This window comes from Ranitomeya variabilis, chromosome 2, assembly GCF_051348905.1.
Source record: "Ranitomeya variabilis isolate aRanVar5 chromosome 2, aRanVar5.hap1, whole genome shotgun sequence".
Taxonomy (NCBI): Eukaryota; Metazoa; Chordata; class Amphibia; order Anura; family Dendrobatidae; genus Ranitomeya; species Ranitomeya variabilis.
The window spans coordinates 850,596,675-850,615,832 of NC_135233.1; the positions used below are offsets into that span (position 1 = coordinate 850,596,675).

Here is a 19,158-nt window from a genome sequence, read left to right on the forward strand (position 1 = left end):
TAGAGAGAGAGAGGTGGCACACCCAGGAGTCAAGACTGGCGCACAAGCTGAAAGGGCAATATTACTCTCCCACTGTTTTTTTAAGTTTTTTTTTTTTATTTTCAGGGAGACTTTAGAAACCAAATAATATTAAAAAAACCAAAAAAATAAATAGCCTTTCTATGGCCCACTGAATGAGAGAGAGAGGTGGCACACCCAGGAGTCAAGACTGGCACACAAGCTGAAAGGGCAATATTACTCTCCCACTGTTTTTTTATGTATTTTTTGTTTTTTAAGGGAGACTTTAGAAACCCAATAATATTTAAAAAAAAAAAAAAAAGGCTTTCTATGGCCCACTGAATGAGAGAGAGAGGTGGCACACCCAGGAGTCAAGACTGGCACACAAGCTGAAAGGGCAATATTACTCTCCCACTGTTTTTTTATGTATTTTTTGTTTTTTAAGGGAGACTTTAGAAACCCAATAATATTTAAAAAAAAAGGCTTTCTATGGCCCACTGAATGAGAGAGAGAGGTGGCACACCCAGGAGTCAAGACTGGCACACAAGCTGAAAGGGCAATATTACTCTCCCACTGTTTTTTTATGTATTTTTTGTTTTTTAAGGGAGACTTTAGAAACCCAATAATATTTAAAAAAAAAAAAAAAGGCTTTCTATGGCCCACTGAATGAGAGAGAGAGGTGGCACACCCAGGAGTCAAGACTGGCACACAAGCTGAAAGGGCAATATTACTCTCCCACTGTTTTTTTATGTATTTTTTGTTTTTTAAGGGAGACTTTAGAAACCCAATAATATTTAAAAAAAAAAAAAAAAAGGCTTTCTATGGCCCACAATTAGAGAGAGAGGTGGCACACCCAGGAGTCAAGACTGGCACACAAGCTGAAAGGGCAATATTACTCTCCCACTGTTTTTTTATGTATTTTTTGTTTTTTAAGGGAGACTTTAGAAACCCAATAATATAAAAAAAAAAAAAAAAAAAAAAAGGCTTTCTATGGCCCACTGAATGAGAGAGAGAGGTGGCACACCCAGGAGTCAAGACTGGCACACAAGCTGAAAGGGCAATATTACTCTCCCACTGTTTTTTTATGTATTTTTTGTTTTTTAAGGGAGACTTTAGAAACCCAATAATATTTAAAAAAAAAAAAAAAAAAAGGCTTTCTATGGCCCACTGAATGAGAGAGAGAGGTGGCACACCCAGGAGTCAAGACTGGCACACAAGCTGAAAGGGCAATATTACTCTCCCACTGTTTTTTTATGTATTTTTTGTTTTTTAAGGGAGACTTTAGAAACCCAATAATATTTAAAAAAAAAAAAAAGGCTTTCTATGGCCCACTGAATGAGAGAGAGAGGTGGCACACCCAGGAGTCAAGACTGGCACACAAGCTGAAAGGGCAATATTACTCTCCCACTGTTTTTTTTATGTATTTTTTGTTTTTTAAGGGAGACTTTAGAAACCCAATAATATTTAAAAAAAAAAAAAAGGCTTTCTATGGCCCACTGAATGAGAGAGAGAGGTGGCACACCCAGGAGTCAAGACTGGCACACAAGCTGAAAGGGCATTATTACTCTCCCACTGTTTTTTTATGTATTTTTTGTTTTTTAAGGGAGACTTTAGAAACCCAATAATATTTAAAAAAAAAAAAAAAAAAAGGCTTTCTATGGCCCACTGAATGAGAGAGAGAGGTGGCACACCCAGGAGTCAAGACTGGCACACAAGCTGAAAGGGCAATATTACTCTCCCACTTTTTTTTATGTATTTTTTGCTTTTTAAGGGAGACTTTAGAAACCCAATAATATTAAAAAAAAAAAAAAAAAAAAAAAAGGCTTTCTATGGCCCACTGAATGAGAGAGAGAGGTGGCACACCCAGGAGTCAAGACTGGCACACAAGCTGAAAGGGCAATATTACTCTCCCACTGTTTTTTTATGTATTTTTTGTTTTTTAAGGGAGACTTTAGAAACCCAATAATATTTAAAAAAAAAAAAAAAAAAAGGCTTTCTATGGCCCACAATTAGAGAGAGAGGTGGCACACCCAGGAGTCAAGACTGGCACACAAGCTGAAAGGGCAATATTACTCTCCCACTGTTTTTATGTATTTTTTGTTTTTTAAGGGAGACTTTAGAAACCCAATAATATTAAAAAAAAAAAAAAAAAAAAAAAAAAGGCTTTCTATGGCCCACTGAATGAGAGAGAGAGGTGGCACACCCAGGAGTCAAGACTGGCGCACAAGCTGAAAGGGCAATATTACTCTCCCACTGTTTTTTTAAGTTTTTTTTTTTTTTTTTTTTCAGGGAGACTTTAGAAACCAAATAATATTAAAAAAACCAAAAAAATAAATAGCCTTTCTATGGCCCACTGAATGAGAGAGAGAGGTGGCACACCCAGGAGTCAAGACTGGCACACAAGCTGAAAGGGCAATATTACTCTCCCACTGTTTTTTTATGTATTTTTTGTTTTTTAAGGGAGACTTTAGAAACCCAATAATATTTAAAAAAAAAAAAAAAAAAGGCTTTCTATGGCCCACTGAATGAGAGAGAGAGGTGGCACACCCAGGAGTCAAGACTGGCACACAAGCTGAAAGGGCAATATTACTCTCCCACTGTTTTTTTATGTATTTTTTGTTTTTTAAGGGAGACTTTAGAAACCTAATAATATTTAAAAAAAAAAAAAAAAAGGCTTTCTATGGCCCATAATTAGAGAGAGAGGTGGCACACCCAGGAGTCAAGACTGGCACACAAGCTGAAAGGGCAATATTACTCTCCCACTGTTTTTTTATTTTATTTTTATTTTTTTCAGGGAGACTTTAGAAACCAAATAATAAGAAAAAAATAAATAAATAAATAGGCTTTCTATAGCCCACTGAATAAGAGATAGCACACACAGCAGTGGCACACAAGCCCTGACTGAGGCCAATATTTTTCTACCACTGATTGATGTAGTGTTTTTGTGTTGAGGTAGAATTTAGAACACAAATCACGGAAAAAATAAATAGGCTTTCTATGGCCCACTCAGTGAGAGATGGCACACACAGGGATGGCACTGTAGCAGAAATGCCAATCTTAATCTCCCACAAAAAAAAAAAAAAAAAAAAAAAAACAGGGACTGTCCTACAATTACTATCTCCCTGCAGTAATCTAAGCCAGGTATGGCAGGCAGCAATAGGAGTGGACTGATGCACAAATTAAATAAAAAGTGTGGACAAACAAAAAAGATAGCTGTGCAGAAAGGAACAAGAGGATATGTGCTTTGAAAAAAGCAGTTGGTTTCCACAGTGGCGTACACACAGCAATACAGCTATCACGGAGCCTTCTAGGGCAGCCCAATGAGCTACAGCGCTGAGGAAAAAAAAAAAAAATAGCTTCCACTGTTCCTGCACACCGAAGGTGGTGTTGGACAGTGGAAATCGCTACAGCACAAGCGGTTTGGTGGTTAGTGGACCCTGCCTAACGCTCTCCCTGCTTCTGACGAGGCGGCAGCAACCTCTCCCTAAGCTCAGATCAGCAGCAGTAAGATGGCGGTCGGCGGGAACGCCCCTTTATAGCCCCTGTGACGCCGCAGACAGCAAGCCAATCACTGCAATGCCCTTCTCTAAGATGGTGGGGACCAGGATCTATGTCATCACGCTGCCCACACTCTGCGTTCACCTTCATTGGCTGAGAAATGGCGCTTTTCGCGTCATTGAAACGCGACTTTGGCGCGAAAGTCGCGTACCGCATGGCCGACAAGCACAGGGGTCGGATCGGGTTTCATGAGACGCCGACTTAGCCAAAAGTCGGCGACTTTTGAAAATGATCGACCCGTTTCGCTCAACCCTACTCACTACCTATGCCTCTATGACCCCTTCCTTCAGTTCTTTCTGTCGTTTCACTTTTCTTCAGTTTCCTCTCTCTGGGAACTATTTCTGTCTGCCAGGAGCTGCAGACCCCCACCTCTGCTCACCTTCACTTCTCCACTTCTCTCACAATCTCTGCCTAAGCTCATGTTTCTACAAACTCCTCCCCTACTCTATCTACCCCACCCACTCCTACAACACCCTTTCCTATCCAGCTTGACCCTGACTGATCTGGTGTGTGTTGGGTGTGAGTGTTAGAGTACTGGGTGGTGAACCCTCCTAACCTGAGAGTGGAATACCACACCTCTTGGTGAGGTGCAGTACTCTATGGTGACTGGACCTTCAGGGGCACCACCACCCCACTACTGCCTTCTGGGACCCCGCTCCATTGCAGCCGCCAGCCACGGTAAGAAATAAGACGCACAGATTATAAGAAGCACCACCACTTTATTAAATAGTTTTTTTGTTCTTTTTCTCCCCAAAGTTTGGGGTGCGCCTTAAAATCCTGTGCATCTTATAATCTGCAAAATTCGGTAACTTACTGAATAGGTGTAGAAATGGTGCAGAAAATCTGTAACATTCAAAACTTTCAATGGGGGTCATAGCCTAAATCCATAGCACCAGTCTTTGTCTATGGCAAATGGTTTCTTATGTATTTATGACCTAATCTAAATTAAATTATGTTTATACAGTGCATATAAAAAGTCTACATACCCTTTTTAAAATGTCAGGTTTTTATTATTGTATGTAAAAAAAAACATACCAAGAAGAATTGTTTCAGAACTTTTTCCACATTTTATGTTACCCAGAAGTTGTACAAATCAATTGAACAAAACAAACTGAAATCTTTTCTGGTGGAAAAAGAAAAAGAAAGAACTAAAATAATGTGGATGCATAAATATGCACGCCCTTGAAGTAATACTTTGTTGAAGCACTCTGAATTTATGACAGCATTCAGTCTTTTTGGGTAGCATGGCATATCTAGAATTGGCAAGCTTTGCCCACTTCATATGGCTTCATATCTTCATATCTTTTTGAATTATGGACAAAAAGTTAAACTTTGGTCTTATTAGACCATAATGTTATCCCACGTGCTTTTGGCAGACTTGATGTAGGTTTTCACTAAACTTAGCAGGGATTGGATGTTTTCTTTGTAAGAAAAGGCTTTGTCTTGCCACCCTACCCCAAAAGCCAGACATTTGAAAGACGCAAGAGATTGTTGTCACATTCAGTATGCAAGACGTACATCTAAAAGATTCCTGCAGCTCCTGTGATGTTTATGAAGGCCTCCTGGCAGCCCACTAGACCATTGTTCTTGCCTTTTCTTCAATTTTTGAGGGATGTTCAGCTCTAGGTAATGATGATGTTGTGCCAAATGTAAGCCACTTCTTGATGATGTATTCTAATGCTTCGGAAATATTTTTGTACTCCTTATTGATAGTTTTCAACAATGATATCCCTTTGCTGTGTTATAAGCTGTTTACAGACCATGGCTTTTGCTGTACAGTGAAATACTAACAAAATGTCAAGAAAATCCTACTAGATGGGGTTTTTATGGGCTTAATCAGAATCACTTTCAATGATGGCAACTGTATAATGTAATGACTACTACTCAATATGAGTTTAAATGTGATTGGGTAATTCTGAATCCACAACCATATCCTCCGTTATAAGAGGGTGTTCACACTTATTATGCAACCACATTATTTATGGTTTAACATTTTTATTTTCAATCTCAAAATTATTTCAGTTTGTTTTTAAATGCAATTGTACAGATTGTGGGCGACATTAAAGGTGGAAAAATTACTGAAATGATTCTTCTTTGCATGATTTTTTTAAAATGACAAAAACCTGGCATATTACCAGAGGTATGTAAACTTTTTATATCCACTGAATATTATTATATATGAGTATTACCCTGAGGTGTAACATCATATTATTTCCTTCTACAGAGCCCGATGTTGTCATAGATCTGAGAACATTAAATATCAGCACCACTTCTATAACTTTAGGCTGGCAAATACCATATGGAAATGTCACTTTCTACATGATAGAGATGGCAGGTCCTGTCACTGTGTATTTTCAGACATCTATAAATGAGTCTGTTATTACAAATCTTACACCAGGAAATTTATACTCATTCCGAGTATTTGCTGTTGTTGGTGAATCTAAGGTGCAAGGAAATGGCTTAGATATATCAGCTTATACTAGTAAGTATTGCTCATGCATCCATTCGTCCATGTATCCATTCACACATCCATTTTTTCTTTTCTACCTTTGTTTGCTAGATAGTTTATAAATAATTTGCAGATGATATGGGTATCGATAGATGACATTATTGCTCATAATATGTTTGTTCATTCACATAACACTCTATGGTACTGATTCATTAAGACTGGCGCAGCGCACAATTATGCTATACCAGTGGTGCAGAGGTAGAAGGTGTCAAATTCATAAAAAGGTGCGTGCTACTTAATACATTTGGCAGCCTCTCCTCAATGGCATGTACCTCCCTGCCCTGCACCAGAAATGCTACTCCAGTTAGACACTGGAAAAGCATTTCTGGTGTACAAATGCCGACACTTTTGTTTAGTTTGATGGGTTGGCATGGCCACACGCCGTACTATCCCAGCTTTACCAACTTTGGCAGATCTTATTCAACCTAATGTGAAAAGCGGCAACAGTCGGAATATGTTTGAGCAAAAAGTTTGCAACTTTTCCAAGTTTTCACGTTGGTTCTCTGGTGTAACGGCTTTGATGAATGGGCCCCTATGTCTGTGTCACACAGAATAAGAGCTCCATGTGCAAGACATATATTTACTGGTAATATTAGTAGCTGATTACTTCATTGGTTAGCAAGAAAAGCTTCTTTTGTGACAAAGGTTATAGATTTTAAGAGAGGCTGTAATATATTGCTATCCAAACCTCCACTTCTCTCAGTGGGATCTATGACACAGACCTCTCAGATCTAAGAGTGGGATCTATGACTCAGACCTGTTCCCATGCTATGCAACCCAACCTCCTACATTCTATCCCTTTATCTTTCTGAAAGATCTATTGGTAGCCTCTTTCATACTACTACCTATACTCTCCTGAAGTACATTATTTTTGCACCATCTCTCTCAGATACCTCCCATGGTCTCCCCACTATAGAGAGTGCACACCATGGTCCCACCTGACTGCTTCCTATGGCTGATCTCAATGACTTACCCCAATAGCCTCTTTTCTCACTGACTTCTCCCAATGGCCTTCTCTTTCACTGACTTCTCTCCATGCCACCCTCTATGCTTGACTTCTCCCCATGTCACCATCTCTAAAAGACATGAGACCTCATGACCGTTGATTTAAACAGAACACTCCCCATGGTTCCCTCTCATTTACAGACTACTTTCAATAGTTACAGTTTTCACTCAACACACAGACTTCTCCAGTTGATACCTTTACAAAGACTGCTCTTTATGACTCCTCCACATAGACTGATGTCCCTTTAAAAAAAAATAGCTCTCCAAGACTCCCTCTCATAGATTCCTTCATTGGTCACCAACCCTGTTAATTAAATTGACTCCACTGTCTGTGTCAGGCAGCTTAAGGCTGTGTGCCCTCAATCACGAATAGCAGCATTTTGGACGCAGCATATTTTAGTTGCTTTCTGCATTACAAGCACAGTGGATGAGATTTATAGAAACCCCATGCCCACTGTGCTTCTATTTAACTCTGCATAAACTCACCTGCCTTGTGGGTTTACGAGCTGCAGCATGTCTATTTCTGTTGCGGAGACTCTAGTCTCCGCTGCGTATTTTGGACAATAAATGTTATTACACGCGGTAAATCTGCATGTAATTATACACAGGTGTGGCAGTAAGAACACAGCATTTTGGGCGCAGCAAAAATACGCTGCGTACGAAACACTATTTTTGATAATGGGCCCATAGCTTTGATTGTCCAGCTTCTTGTTTCTTTCCTACAATTATCATAGCTATGAGCACAGAGAAGTAGAAATGACTATGCAGCTAATGAATGACTGCACATTCCCCATCCTGATCAAAGTCCTTCATCAGTGCTTTGTCCAACTAGGAAAAGTGGAGAACTTATAAATTCTGTGAAGGATCTGAGATCAATGATGGTCGTTATGAAGAGTCTATACACTACATATAAGCTACCTGTTAGCATTGATAGGTAAAGATTAAATTAGCACAACACATAAGTTGATGACATGTTTAAAGGGCACCTGTCACCCCGTTTTTTCAGTATGAGATAAAAATACTGTTAAATAGGGCCTGAGCTGTGCATTACAACAGTGTATTTTGTGGACCCCGATTCCCCACCTATGCTGCCAAAATATGTTACCAAAGTAGCCGTTTTCGCCTGTCAATCAGGCTGGTCTGGTCAAAAGGGCGTGGTGTCTTCCCCCAGATCTTGCTTAGTTTTCTGTTGGTGGCGTAGTGGTTTGCGCATGCCCAAGGTCCCGAATCCACTGCACAGGGGAGTTAAAAGAGCGCGATGTGCACTATTTCATTGGTGATCGGTGGGGGCGGCCATCTTCCTTTGGCCGCGCGTGCGCAGAAGCGGCGCTCTGCTGGCCGCGGCTTCAGGAAAATGGCCACGGGATGCCGCGCGTGCGCAGATGGAGATGGTGGCGGCCATTTTCCTGAAGCCGAGATGCGAACTCTGCTTCAGGAAAATGGCCGCCGCGATCTCCATCTGCGCACGCGTGGCATCCCGCGGCCATTTTCCTGAAGCCGCGGCCAGCAGAGCGCCACTTCTGCGCACGCGCGGCCAAAGGAAGATGGCCGCCCCCACCGATCACCAATGAAATAGTGCACATCGCGCTCTTTTAACTCCCCTGTGCAGTGGATTCGGGACCTTGGGCATGCGCAAACCACTACGCCACCAACGGAAAACTAAGCAAGATCTGGGGGAAGACACCACGTCCTTTTGACCAGACCAGCCTGATTGACAGGCGAAAACGGCTACTTTGGTAACGTATTTTGGCAGCATAGGTGGGGAATCGGGGTCCACAAAATACACTGTTGTAATGCACAGCTCAGGCCCTATTTAACAGTATTTTTATCTCATACTGAAAAAACGGGGTGACAGGTGCCCTTTAATATAGGATTTATGTGAAGAGAGAAAGAAGTACAAGTTATGTTACACTTATCTCAAGTATAAAAGTTACTTGAACGATTACTATGTACTTGTTAGAGCTAATCTTCTTTTCAAATTCAGGCTTTATTAAGAATTTTTAATCTTCTTTTCATCAGGGCCAGAAGTTGTTGAAGACCTCAAATTACAAAACATCTCTACTACTTCTGTGTCTCTTGTCTGGAAGCCGCCAATAGGATATGTAGAATCTTATAGAATACAGATTGTGGGGAATCTGTCTTTCACCAAAAATATTACTTTACCATCCGCCACACTTGGAGACCTTATACCTGGAAACTATTACACAGCTCTAGTATCTGCTGTTGTTCAAGGCACAATACTAGGAGAAAACAAGAACATATCATTTAACACAGGTATCATTCAGACTTTCTAATAAATAAAAAAATCAAAACTATGAGTTTTACTGTTGTAAAGAATACATACCGTAAATGCATAGGAATTACATATAAATCATTAGATGTACTGCATTAACATAAAAAATATGTATACATCTTTAAACTAAATTTTACATTTGAATACTGATGAATAAAAAATACCACACTATAAGGGATCTAATTGAAGCTGGGTGCTTGGAAAACCAAATGTACACGCATATTCACAAGTGTAATTCAGATTAAACACTGTTGCCCAATAACATTCAGTGGTTCTTTTACAGAACTATACTAGTTAATACTTTGTATGCTAATTCCGTTAGTAATTGCACATCTACGCATTCCACATACCTTTTTAGTGAATTTCCCAGTCTGGTAGGTGAGAAGTTGGATAATGTGTAAATACACACCGCTGTACTCCGAATAAATGGAAGTTTGCTCTAGGTTCGTGCAGAGCTGGATGAGTAAATACTATGCGTGTGCCGCCTAGGGATTTGTGTGATAGGCGGAGAAAAATTGCCAATGAGGGCAGAGCCAGAGACGTCCCGGCCGGTGGCGTCCCTGGTTACACGAGGAAAGGAAAAAAGATGGCCGATAGTGCTCAGCCGCTCGACCGCATGTGACGTCACTGGTCTACAGAGTCTAGTTAGGGCCAGAAACTACTAACGCGTTTCGAAGTGTATCGCACTTTTTCGGCAGGGTTCTCAAGCAACCAGCTTCAATTAGATCCCTTATAGCGTGGTATTTTTTATTCATCAGTATTCATTTAAATATAACTGGCAGAAGGTAGCACAGTCTCTGTCTAAATACCAGCAGCTTTCTATTCTTTTGGTCCTGAGTATATATAGCGCCAGTGTGGCTTTCGATATTTCAAATTTTACATTTATTTATTAGATAGTCACATTGATTCGATGGGAATTGAATTCGAGTCAAATTTTATGAAATGTAGCAAACATCTTAGGGTGATTTTAAGATAGCGAGAGGAAGAGAAAGACTCAAAACTTTAATGTATTGTATGACTGCAGCAGTGAAGGCCAGAGTCACACTACCGTATAACACGGCTGCGTGCTATGTGATTAAACATCACATAGCATTCGGCCCAGTGTTATACTATGGGGCAGCTCAGATCGGTGAATATTTTCTGATGCTGATTCCGCATAAGAGAAAAATTATAGCGTGCTGCGATTGGCAGCGAGACTCGGCTCACTCGCACCCATCCAAGTCTATGGGTGCGAATGAAACATCCCACAGCAGTCGGATATCACAAAAATGCGGTGCGATATACGTGTCATGCTCATGCACTGAATGGTGGGCGTGAGCTCGTGGGGTTTGTAATGTAACCCACCTTAAACTGGTCAGAGGGGAATCAAGGTGCATTTTGCAGGATGTAGCGCAAGCACTGTTCCAGGAAGCTTTGGCATTCTTCTGGATTCCCATAGAACCTAGGTGGGTCTCCTGGGTCGTGCTCCTCCTCATAGGCCAGAAGTTGCTTGTAGAGAGCGTTAGAGGCTATGATTGGGTCAGAAGTCTCCTCCATCTGAACCACCCTTGGTGGAACAAATTTTTCAGGTTGCTCACATGAGCAGGAAAAAAGTTCATCATGCTCTGCAAGCAGTAGGACATGGAATACAGCAGAGGCCATGGCCTGTGTAAACTGTCACACTCGCACCCTGACTGGTGGGCGTGAGCTCGGGGGTTTGTGGCCCCACTGTGCCATGAACCAGACTACCCTGGAAGGGGTGTGACTATGACAGCTGCCTTGGTCTTCACTGGAGCCTCTGATGGTGAGGTCAGGCTTGTGCAGCAGGCAGCTGCCAGGTGCTACTCCAGGGTGGTGTCTGGCTGTGGCTGCTGATCCCAATTGGAAAACAGGAACACCATGATTGGCGTGGGCATCAGGCAAGACTAGCAGATGAGCATGGATGAAACTCAGACGAGTAGGCTGGCATGGCTGAGACACAGGGCTGGCAGAGACACAGGGCTGGCAGGTACGGCATAGACACAGGGCTGGAAGGCACAGCAGAGACACAGGGCTGGCAGGCATAGCAGAGACACAGGGCTGGCAGGCACAGCAGAGACACAGGGCTGGCAGGTACGGAAGAGACACAGGGCAGGTTGGTGTGGTGTATGAAGGAACATGTAGGGACCTGTTCACACAGGAGGTGAAGGTAAGGAAACAAGCAGGATGGAATGAATTATGAAGGAAGAGGTAAGGACCTGTTCACACAGGAAGAGAACCGCAAGGCTGCAGGTAGGAGCGATAGAGCAGCAAGAGATAGTGCAGCAACAGAAGCTAAGCAGAGCGGAACCACAAGGAATGCGGAGAGGAGCTGCAGCAAGAGATTACTGCAGCAACAGGAGCGGAGAAGAGTAGAATGGAGCAGAACCACAGGAGTGCGGAGCAGAGGTAAAGCTGCAAGAGAGACAAGGGTAGAACCACAAAGTGCAGAGCCAAGAGCAGAGTGAAGGCACAGAGTGCAGAGCCAAGAGCACAGTGAAGGCACAGAGTGCAGAGCCAAGAGCCAAGTGCAAAGCAAAGGCACAGAGTGCAGAGACAAGAGCAAAGCAAGGTCGTAGAGTGCGGAGCCGAGAGCAGAGCAGAGAGGACACAAGGAAGGAAGCCACAGACAGGGAGACAAAGGTAGGACAAAGTTCAGACAAAGAAATGGAACAAGACTAGGTATAAGAACAAAGACACAGAGACCAGGATATTCAGCCTCCTGGAGGGCGAACAGACCAAAACAAGGACACAGACACTGAGACCAGGAAATACAGCCTCCTGGAAGACAGACAAACAAGATCAAGGCAAGGCTAAGAGTAGAGCCTCCAGAGAAGGAGGAACACAGAGCTAGGCCTGGCAGCTCAGAAGCTAGACACTAACTGAGTTAACACATTACACAGGCCCAGTCCACTGGGTGGAGCTGCACTAAATACTGGAGGCCTCTTGGTAATTGGTCAGGAACAGATTAGGTGCACCTGATTCCTATTAGAACCAGAGAGTTCAGGTGCCGCCCTCCTATGCACACAGCCAGGAAGCATGCAGAGAGCAGAGGCACAGAATATGGAGCTGGCAAGAAACACAAACCACAACATGACCTGGAGCAGTGGGTAAGATAGTGTGAGAGATGAGAGGCCATGCCGTGATGCTGGTAGAGTTGTTACAATACGCTGACACCGGCAGCAGAGGAGATGGAGAAATTAATTTCTCCGTCTCCTTCGCAGCTGTGCTACGATCCTATCATGAGATAAAATTGGAGCACAGTAAGTAGCATGACTCTTGGTCCAGCTCACAGCCCAGCAGGAGCTGAGGGTCATTAGCAATCGCATCGGACGCTCTCACATCACATGCTATCTGCTTGTCTGACTCCAGCCTTATAGTCTGCAAATAAAGAAATTCAACTAGTAGAGGGAGAAAGAAAGGCAACATGCACGCAGCAGTGTCGGAATCAGTGATATGGTGTATCTAGCATCCATCCTTCTGCATTTGTATCACAATTTTGTATATTTTTTTTAATTCTTGCTGCAATAACAAGCATAAGTAAGACAGCACAACAGTTTAGTTTTTTTTATTAAAATCGAAAATAAGTTTCAGATGGTGTGCTTGCTTCCCAGAAGGGAAGCACTTTCATTGTGTATTTCTTATGTAATTATTTTTGGGAAAGCGAGTGTAATATTTTTGTTAAACATACTGAAAAATTTAGACATTCGAGTTTACAAGAGTACCTACAATATAGTGGAACTCTTGGTTAAGTGTGTATGTTTCTTGAAATGCATATCACTAGAAGTTGTGTAGGCATTGAGCCAATCATTAACATTTAACAAACCTGTCTGTTCTGAGTCCTGTGATGATGAGAGACAGCTGGTGCTGAACTCTTCTTATTCTGTCTTCTGACATACAGACAAGTTCCCTGCAGCCATGATTAGGTGCATCTCACAAAATACAGACTTTTAAAGATTCTAATGAGTTTAAAAGGTAGATGTATGTATTCCTAAGCAGTATGATCCCTCTAGTGGGTCCACATGGAATGAATTTCTTAGATTTGTTACACTAATAAAAACACACTTTTTATGTGTTAATATATTTTTATTCTATTTTCTATATGCCATTATGGTATATGCCATTTGTCTGAGATTCTGCTTCAGTTTGTTAATAGCAGATCAGAAATGTACTTTACAGCAGTAATGTCGGCATCGGCAGTCTGGAGATAACTCATTGGTTTTGGGAGGGTGACATACCGGCTCTGGCTTGTCAAGGTAAGGAGACTTATTCGCCATGCAATGCTCCTCTGGGAAATTTAATATGCAAATTGCCTCTTCAGAGAAAAAGAGGACTTGAATTCTATAGCGCCACCTGTTGGAAGTAGCGATTTTGCAAGTCACAATCAACCCTTTAACGAGTCGTGCAATATGACTTAGGATAAAAGCCAAATCAGTACCTCATAAGGAGAAACGGTACACCTTAGACCCCAGTCTAGAGCCTCTCATCTAGCCAAATTAGTTCTCATGCTTCGCACTGACGAGGGCCAACAGCCCAAAACACAGTGTCTGCGAATTGAGATACTGATTTGGCATTTATCCTAAGTCATATTGCACGACTCATTAAAGGGTTGCTTGTGACTTGTAGGATCGTTACTTCCAACAGGTGGCACTATAGAGTTTAAGTCCTCTTTTTCTCTGAAGAGGCAATTTGCATATATGGTTTTGGGAGAGCATTCTAGTGATATTCTCTGATCAGAGCCGGCATTAGTACTGGGAAAACTAGGCATTTGCTTAGGGCCTCCAGGGTCTACAGCAGTAGCTTCACCGATAGTAGCATTATCAGTGAAGCTTCCGCATGAAGACTGATTCGGGACCTTTGGTGACAACACAATCATGTGTCCTGTTATCACAGGCTTTGCACTCTGGCCTTTGGTGAGTGCCTGACATTGAAAAAGGAGTGTGTCGTGAAGGACAAGAACACTGGTCACAGAAGGCCTCCCCCATCAGAATGATAGAAGCGCTCATTGGCCAGTGTTCCTGTCCTCGTGCACAGGGTCTCTGCATTGAAGGAGAGCTAGAGACCGAACACCTACCAAGCTGAGCTGCAAGATAAACTATCCTAAATCCACCTGTGTACTGTGTTGAGCTATGACCAATGGTAGAAGCTGCTCATATCCTGTCAGCCTCCTCCTGCTCTGGTCAGCAGTTCCAGTGGAGGATAGGGTGGGAGGTGTCTGCTGGGATTGTGCTGCTGTGAGCAAATGTCTCAAATCACTGACATACTAAAACATATTTTGCTCAAGAATATTCCTGTATTTCGCACCATCCATCTTCCACTCGGATAATTTTCCCTGTCCCTGCTGCCGAAAAACAACCCCACAGCATAATGCTGCCACCAAAGCATGTCACTGTGGGGATGGTGTTCTTGGGTGATGGGTATGGATGGGTGGACTGGTTAAAGTTTTGGTTCTGGTACCCAGCATGAACTTTATTTTGGGTACCAGAACAGTAGCCAAACTTCAACAACGACCCAAAGCCCATTGAAAATATAAGATTACCCGAACTGGGAAAGAGAAAAAAAAATTCTCGCTGTCCAGACTTACTCCGGATCTCTGATCATTTCTACGGACTTCTGGAAAAAGTCCGTGTTCGGAGCTTAGAACCGAATAGTAACTGTCCGGTACGAACCGGTTCACCCATCTCTAGTGATGCGCTATGTTGGTTTAAACACAGGTTGTAATGTTTACAAATGAGGTAAAAAGCCAAGAGGTGAATACTTTTGCAAGCCATTGTAAGTTTGTGGGTATAACGGGAAAAAATGTGGAAACGTTCACGGTGAATGAATACTTTTTCAAGGAACTGTATGCATAAACAGAAGACAACAAGTGATGAATGCATTGCCCTTATGACATATTTAATGTACAGACATTGTTTTAATGGTATAATAATTAATACAAAAAATTTCACTTTTCTCTCTGTAGAACCTGCAGCAGTGAAGAACCTGACTGTAGAGAAAATCACTACATCTTCTTTCACTCTAAACTGGCTGCCTCCAGAGGGAGCTGTAAGTGGTTATCTCATCCAGATCAGTGGAAATGTAAATGATACTGGAGATACAACATATAAACCTGAACATTTGACTCCTGGAAATGTTTACAAAGTTGTGGTTTCAGCAGTGGTTGGTGATTCTAAAATACAGGGAGAAGGCTCAGAAATAGTGGTTAAAACAAGTAAGTATTTTGACAACTCTTCAGCATATTGGTAATTAAAGAGGGGTACAAGTAAGAACAATTAACTCACCTAGACGTCCAGAAATTCCCCGCTAAAAATTGGCTCTGCAGTATCCTATCTGATTGGAGCTGCAGTGCACTTTTTTTTTTTTTAGATGGGACACTGAAGAATCCCATTCTCTGGATTGTGAGTGTCCCAGTGGTGGATTCCATGGTGATCATAATGTTATTTTTTATTCCATGATCTTGTGGATAACTGATAACTTGTTCATACTGGAGAACCCCTTTATGCAATTTGTAACTTGCTGTCATTGCTGACCTTTTGTGAACATAGACATAGGATTCATTTTGCAAAAAAAAACCAAAACTCTATCTTATTAGTCAGAGGATACAGGAAGTCAATGCTGAAAGCAACCTTCCAAGGAGCCATCAATATATAAGCTGTATGGTTCCTCAAAGTAGGAGATGGAGGAATATATTCTAGATTGGGATCTACTATAGATATACATCTGTTTCAATGGATAACGTAATCAAGGCTGGATTCGAACTAAACAGCAATTCTGGAACACAAACCGTACTAGCTACATACAAGATGACCCACCTTCCCCCCACAAGGAAAGATATATCGCACGATGCTAAGGTTTAGAAAACATTTTTAGCCCTTATTCAGACAGCTGCTGTTTTTGAGGACCATGCCATGCCGCATTGACGCAGTAATTGATGCCACAGGAGCCCTGACCAAGTATTGAGTGCATTTACTGAATATACATTTCTGTAGGCCAACATTTCGAATTTTAAAATCATTTTTTCAAGCTGGTGTTATAAAGTATTCTAATTTACTGATATAATGACTTTTGGATATTCATTGGCTGTAAGCCATAATCATCAACATTCACAGAAATAAACACTTGAAATAGATCACTCTGTTTGTAATGACTCTATCTAATATATAAGTTTCACATTTTGTATTGAAGAACTGAAATAAATTAACTTTTTGATGATATTCTAATTTTGTGAGATGTACGTCTCAGAATCAGATTGATACTGTGAAGCGTTCCGGAGTTGTTATCACGAAGTGACAATGGTCAGAATTCAAAAATACGTCCTGGTAGTTAAAAATGGCTCAGTCAGTAAGGGATTAAAGAAATAGCTAACATTTTTGGAAAAGCAAAAACATTGTAAAAATACAATGAAAAAGCAACAGAAGAAAATATATATTTTTTTAGGTGACTGAAAGGCACCAACACTTAGGGTAAGACTACATGATAACTTGCCCAGCAACATACATTGCACTTCCAAAGATATTGTTACACAGCTGCTATAATGCACCATACTGTAAATAAATGTGGTCGCAGGTTATAAAAAAATCCAAACGATTCAGTTTTTCCACTTGTGCGGTGGCAGCTTGCCAGCTGCAGTAAAGCTACATTCACTTCTAATATATAATTGCCTAGAATACTACTTCCTGCAATTTGTGCCAACTTCCGTGGCTTTGTCCGGAGCTAATGTCCGGAGCTAATGTCCGGAGCTAATGTCCGGAGATAAGTGACGTCACCAGTGTCCTACACCCAGACAGAGCACAGGGGCCCCAGGCAGCATATGGGGCCCCAGGCAGAGCACAGTGGCCCCAGGCAGAGCACAGGGGCCCCAGGCAGCATATGGGGCCCCAGGCAGAGCACAGTGGTCCCAGGCAGAGCACAGGGGCCCCAGGCAGCCTATGGGCCCCAGGCAGAGCACAGTGGCCCCAGGCAGAGCACAGGGGCCCCAGGCAGCATATGGGGCCCCAGGCAGAGCACAGTGGCCCCAGGCAGAACATGGGGCCCCAGGCAGAGCACAGGGGCCCCAGGCAGAGCACAGGGGCCCCAGGCAGCATATGGGGCCCCAGGCAGAGCACAGTGGCCCCAGGCAGAGCACAGGGGCCCCAGGCAGCATATGGGGCCCCAGGCAGAGCACAGGGGCCCCAGGCAGAACATGGGGCCCCAGGCAGAGCACAGGGGCCCCAGGCAGAGCAAAGGGGCCCCAGGCAGCATATGGGGCCCCAGGCAGAGCACAGGGGCCCCAGGCAGCATATGGGGCCCCAGGCAGAGCACAGTGGCCCCAGGCAGCATATGGGGCCCCAGGCAGAGCACAGTGGCCCCAGGCAGAGCACAGGGGCCCCAGGCAGCATATGGGGCCCCAGGCAGAGCACAGTGGTCCCAGGCAGAGCACAGGGGCCCCAGGCAGCTTATGGGGCCCCAGGCAGAGCACAGTGGCCCCAGGCAGAACATGGGGCCCCAGGCAGAGCACAGTGGCCCCAGGCAGAGCACAGGGGACCCAGGCAGAACATGGGGCCCCAGGCAGAGCACAGGGGCCCCAGGCAGAGCACAGGGGCCCCAGGCAGCATATGGGGCCCCAGGCAGAGCACAGGGGCCCCAGGCAGCATATGGGGCCCCAGGCAGAGCACAGGGGCCCCAGGCAGCATATGGGGCCCCAGGCAGAGCACAGTGGCCCCAGGCAGAGCACACACCAAATCTGAGGCCGAGGGGCCCCGCCAACCAAATCGGAGGCCGAGGGGCCCCGCCAACCAAATCGGAGGCCGAGGAGCCCCGCCCACCAAATCGAAGGCCGAGCGGCCCCGCCCACCACATCGGAGGCCGAGGGGCCTGGCCCCGCCCACCAAAGCGGAGGCCGAGGGGCCCCGCCCACCACATCGGAGGCCGAGGGTCCCCGCCCACCAAATCGGAGGCCGAGGGTCCCCGCCCACCAAATCGGAGGCCGAGGGTCCCCGCCCACCAAATCGGAGGCCGAGGGGCCCCACCAACCAAATCGGAGGCCGAGGGGCCCCGCCCACCAAATCGGGGGCCGAGGGTCCCCGCCCACCAAATCGGAGGCCGAGGGGCCCCACCAACCAAATCGGAGGCCGAGGGGCCCCGCCCACCAAATTGGAGGCCGAGGGTCCCCGCCCACCAAATTGGAGGCGGAGAGTCCCCGCCCACCAAATCGGAGGATAAGGGGCCCCGCCAACCAAATCGGAGGCCGAGGGGCCCCGCCAACCAAATCGGAGGCCGAGGAGCCCCGCCCAACAAATCGAAGGCCGAGCGGCCCCGCCCACCAAAGCGGAGGCCGAGGGGCACGGCCCCACCCACCACATCGGAGGCCGAGGGGCCCCGCCCACCAAATCGGAGGCCGAGGGGCCCCGCCCACCAAATCGGAGGCCGAGGGTCCCCGACCACCAAATCGGAGGCCGAGGGTCCCCGCCCACCAAATCGGAGGCCGAGGGTCCCCGCCCACCAAATCGGAGGCCGAGGGGCCCCGCCTACCAAATCGGAAGCCGAGGATCCCCGCCCACCAAATCGGAGGCCGAGGGTCCCCGCCCACCAAATCGGAGGCCGAGGGGCCCCGCCCACCAAATCCGAGGCCGGGGGTCCCCGCCCACCAAATCGGAGGCCGAGGGGCCCCGCCCACCACATCGGAGGCCGATGGGCCCCGCCCACCAAATCGGAGGCCGATGGGCCCCGCCCACCAAATCGGAGGCCGAGGGTCCCCGCCCACCAAATCGGAGGCCGAGGGTCCCCGCCCACCAAATCGGAGGCCGAGGGTCCACACCAA

At 44.8% G+C, this 19,158-nt stretch overlaps 1 protein-coding gene across 1 annotated transcript in view; it reads left to right on the forward strand.

The window, feature by feature from the left end:
• The window catches only part of LOC143808017 (tenascin-X-like), a 332,081-nt gene that overhangs the window by 279,739 nt on the left and 33,184 nt on the right, over nt 1–19,158 (forward strand). Inside the window, exons 38-40 of the mRNA XM_077290219.1 lie at nt 5,780–6,037; nt 9,089–9,343; nt 15,322–15,570. Of these exons, the coding sequence (XP_077146334.1) occupies nt 5,780–6,037; nt 9,089–9,343; nt 15,322–15,570 (762 nt within the window). The remainder of the gene's footprint in view (nt 1–5,779; nt 6,038–9,088; nt 9,344–15,321; nt 15,571–19,158) is intronic.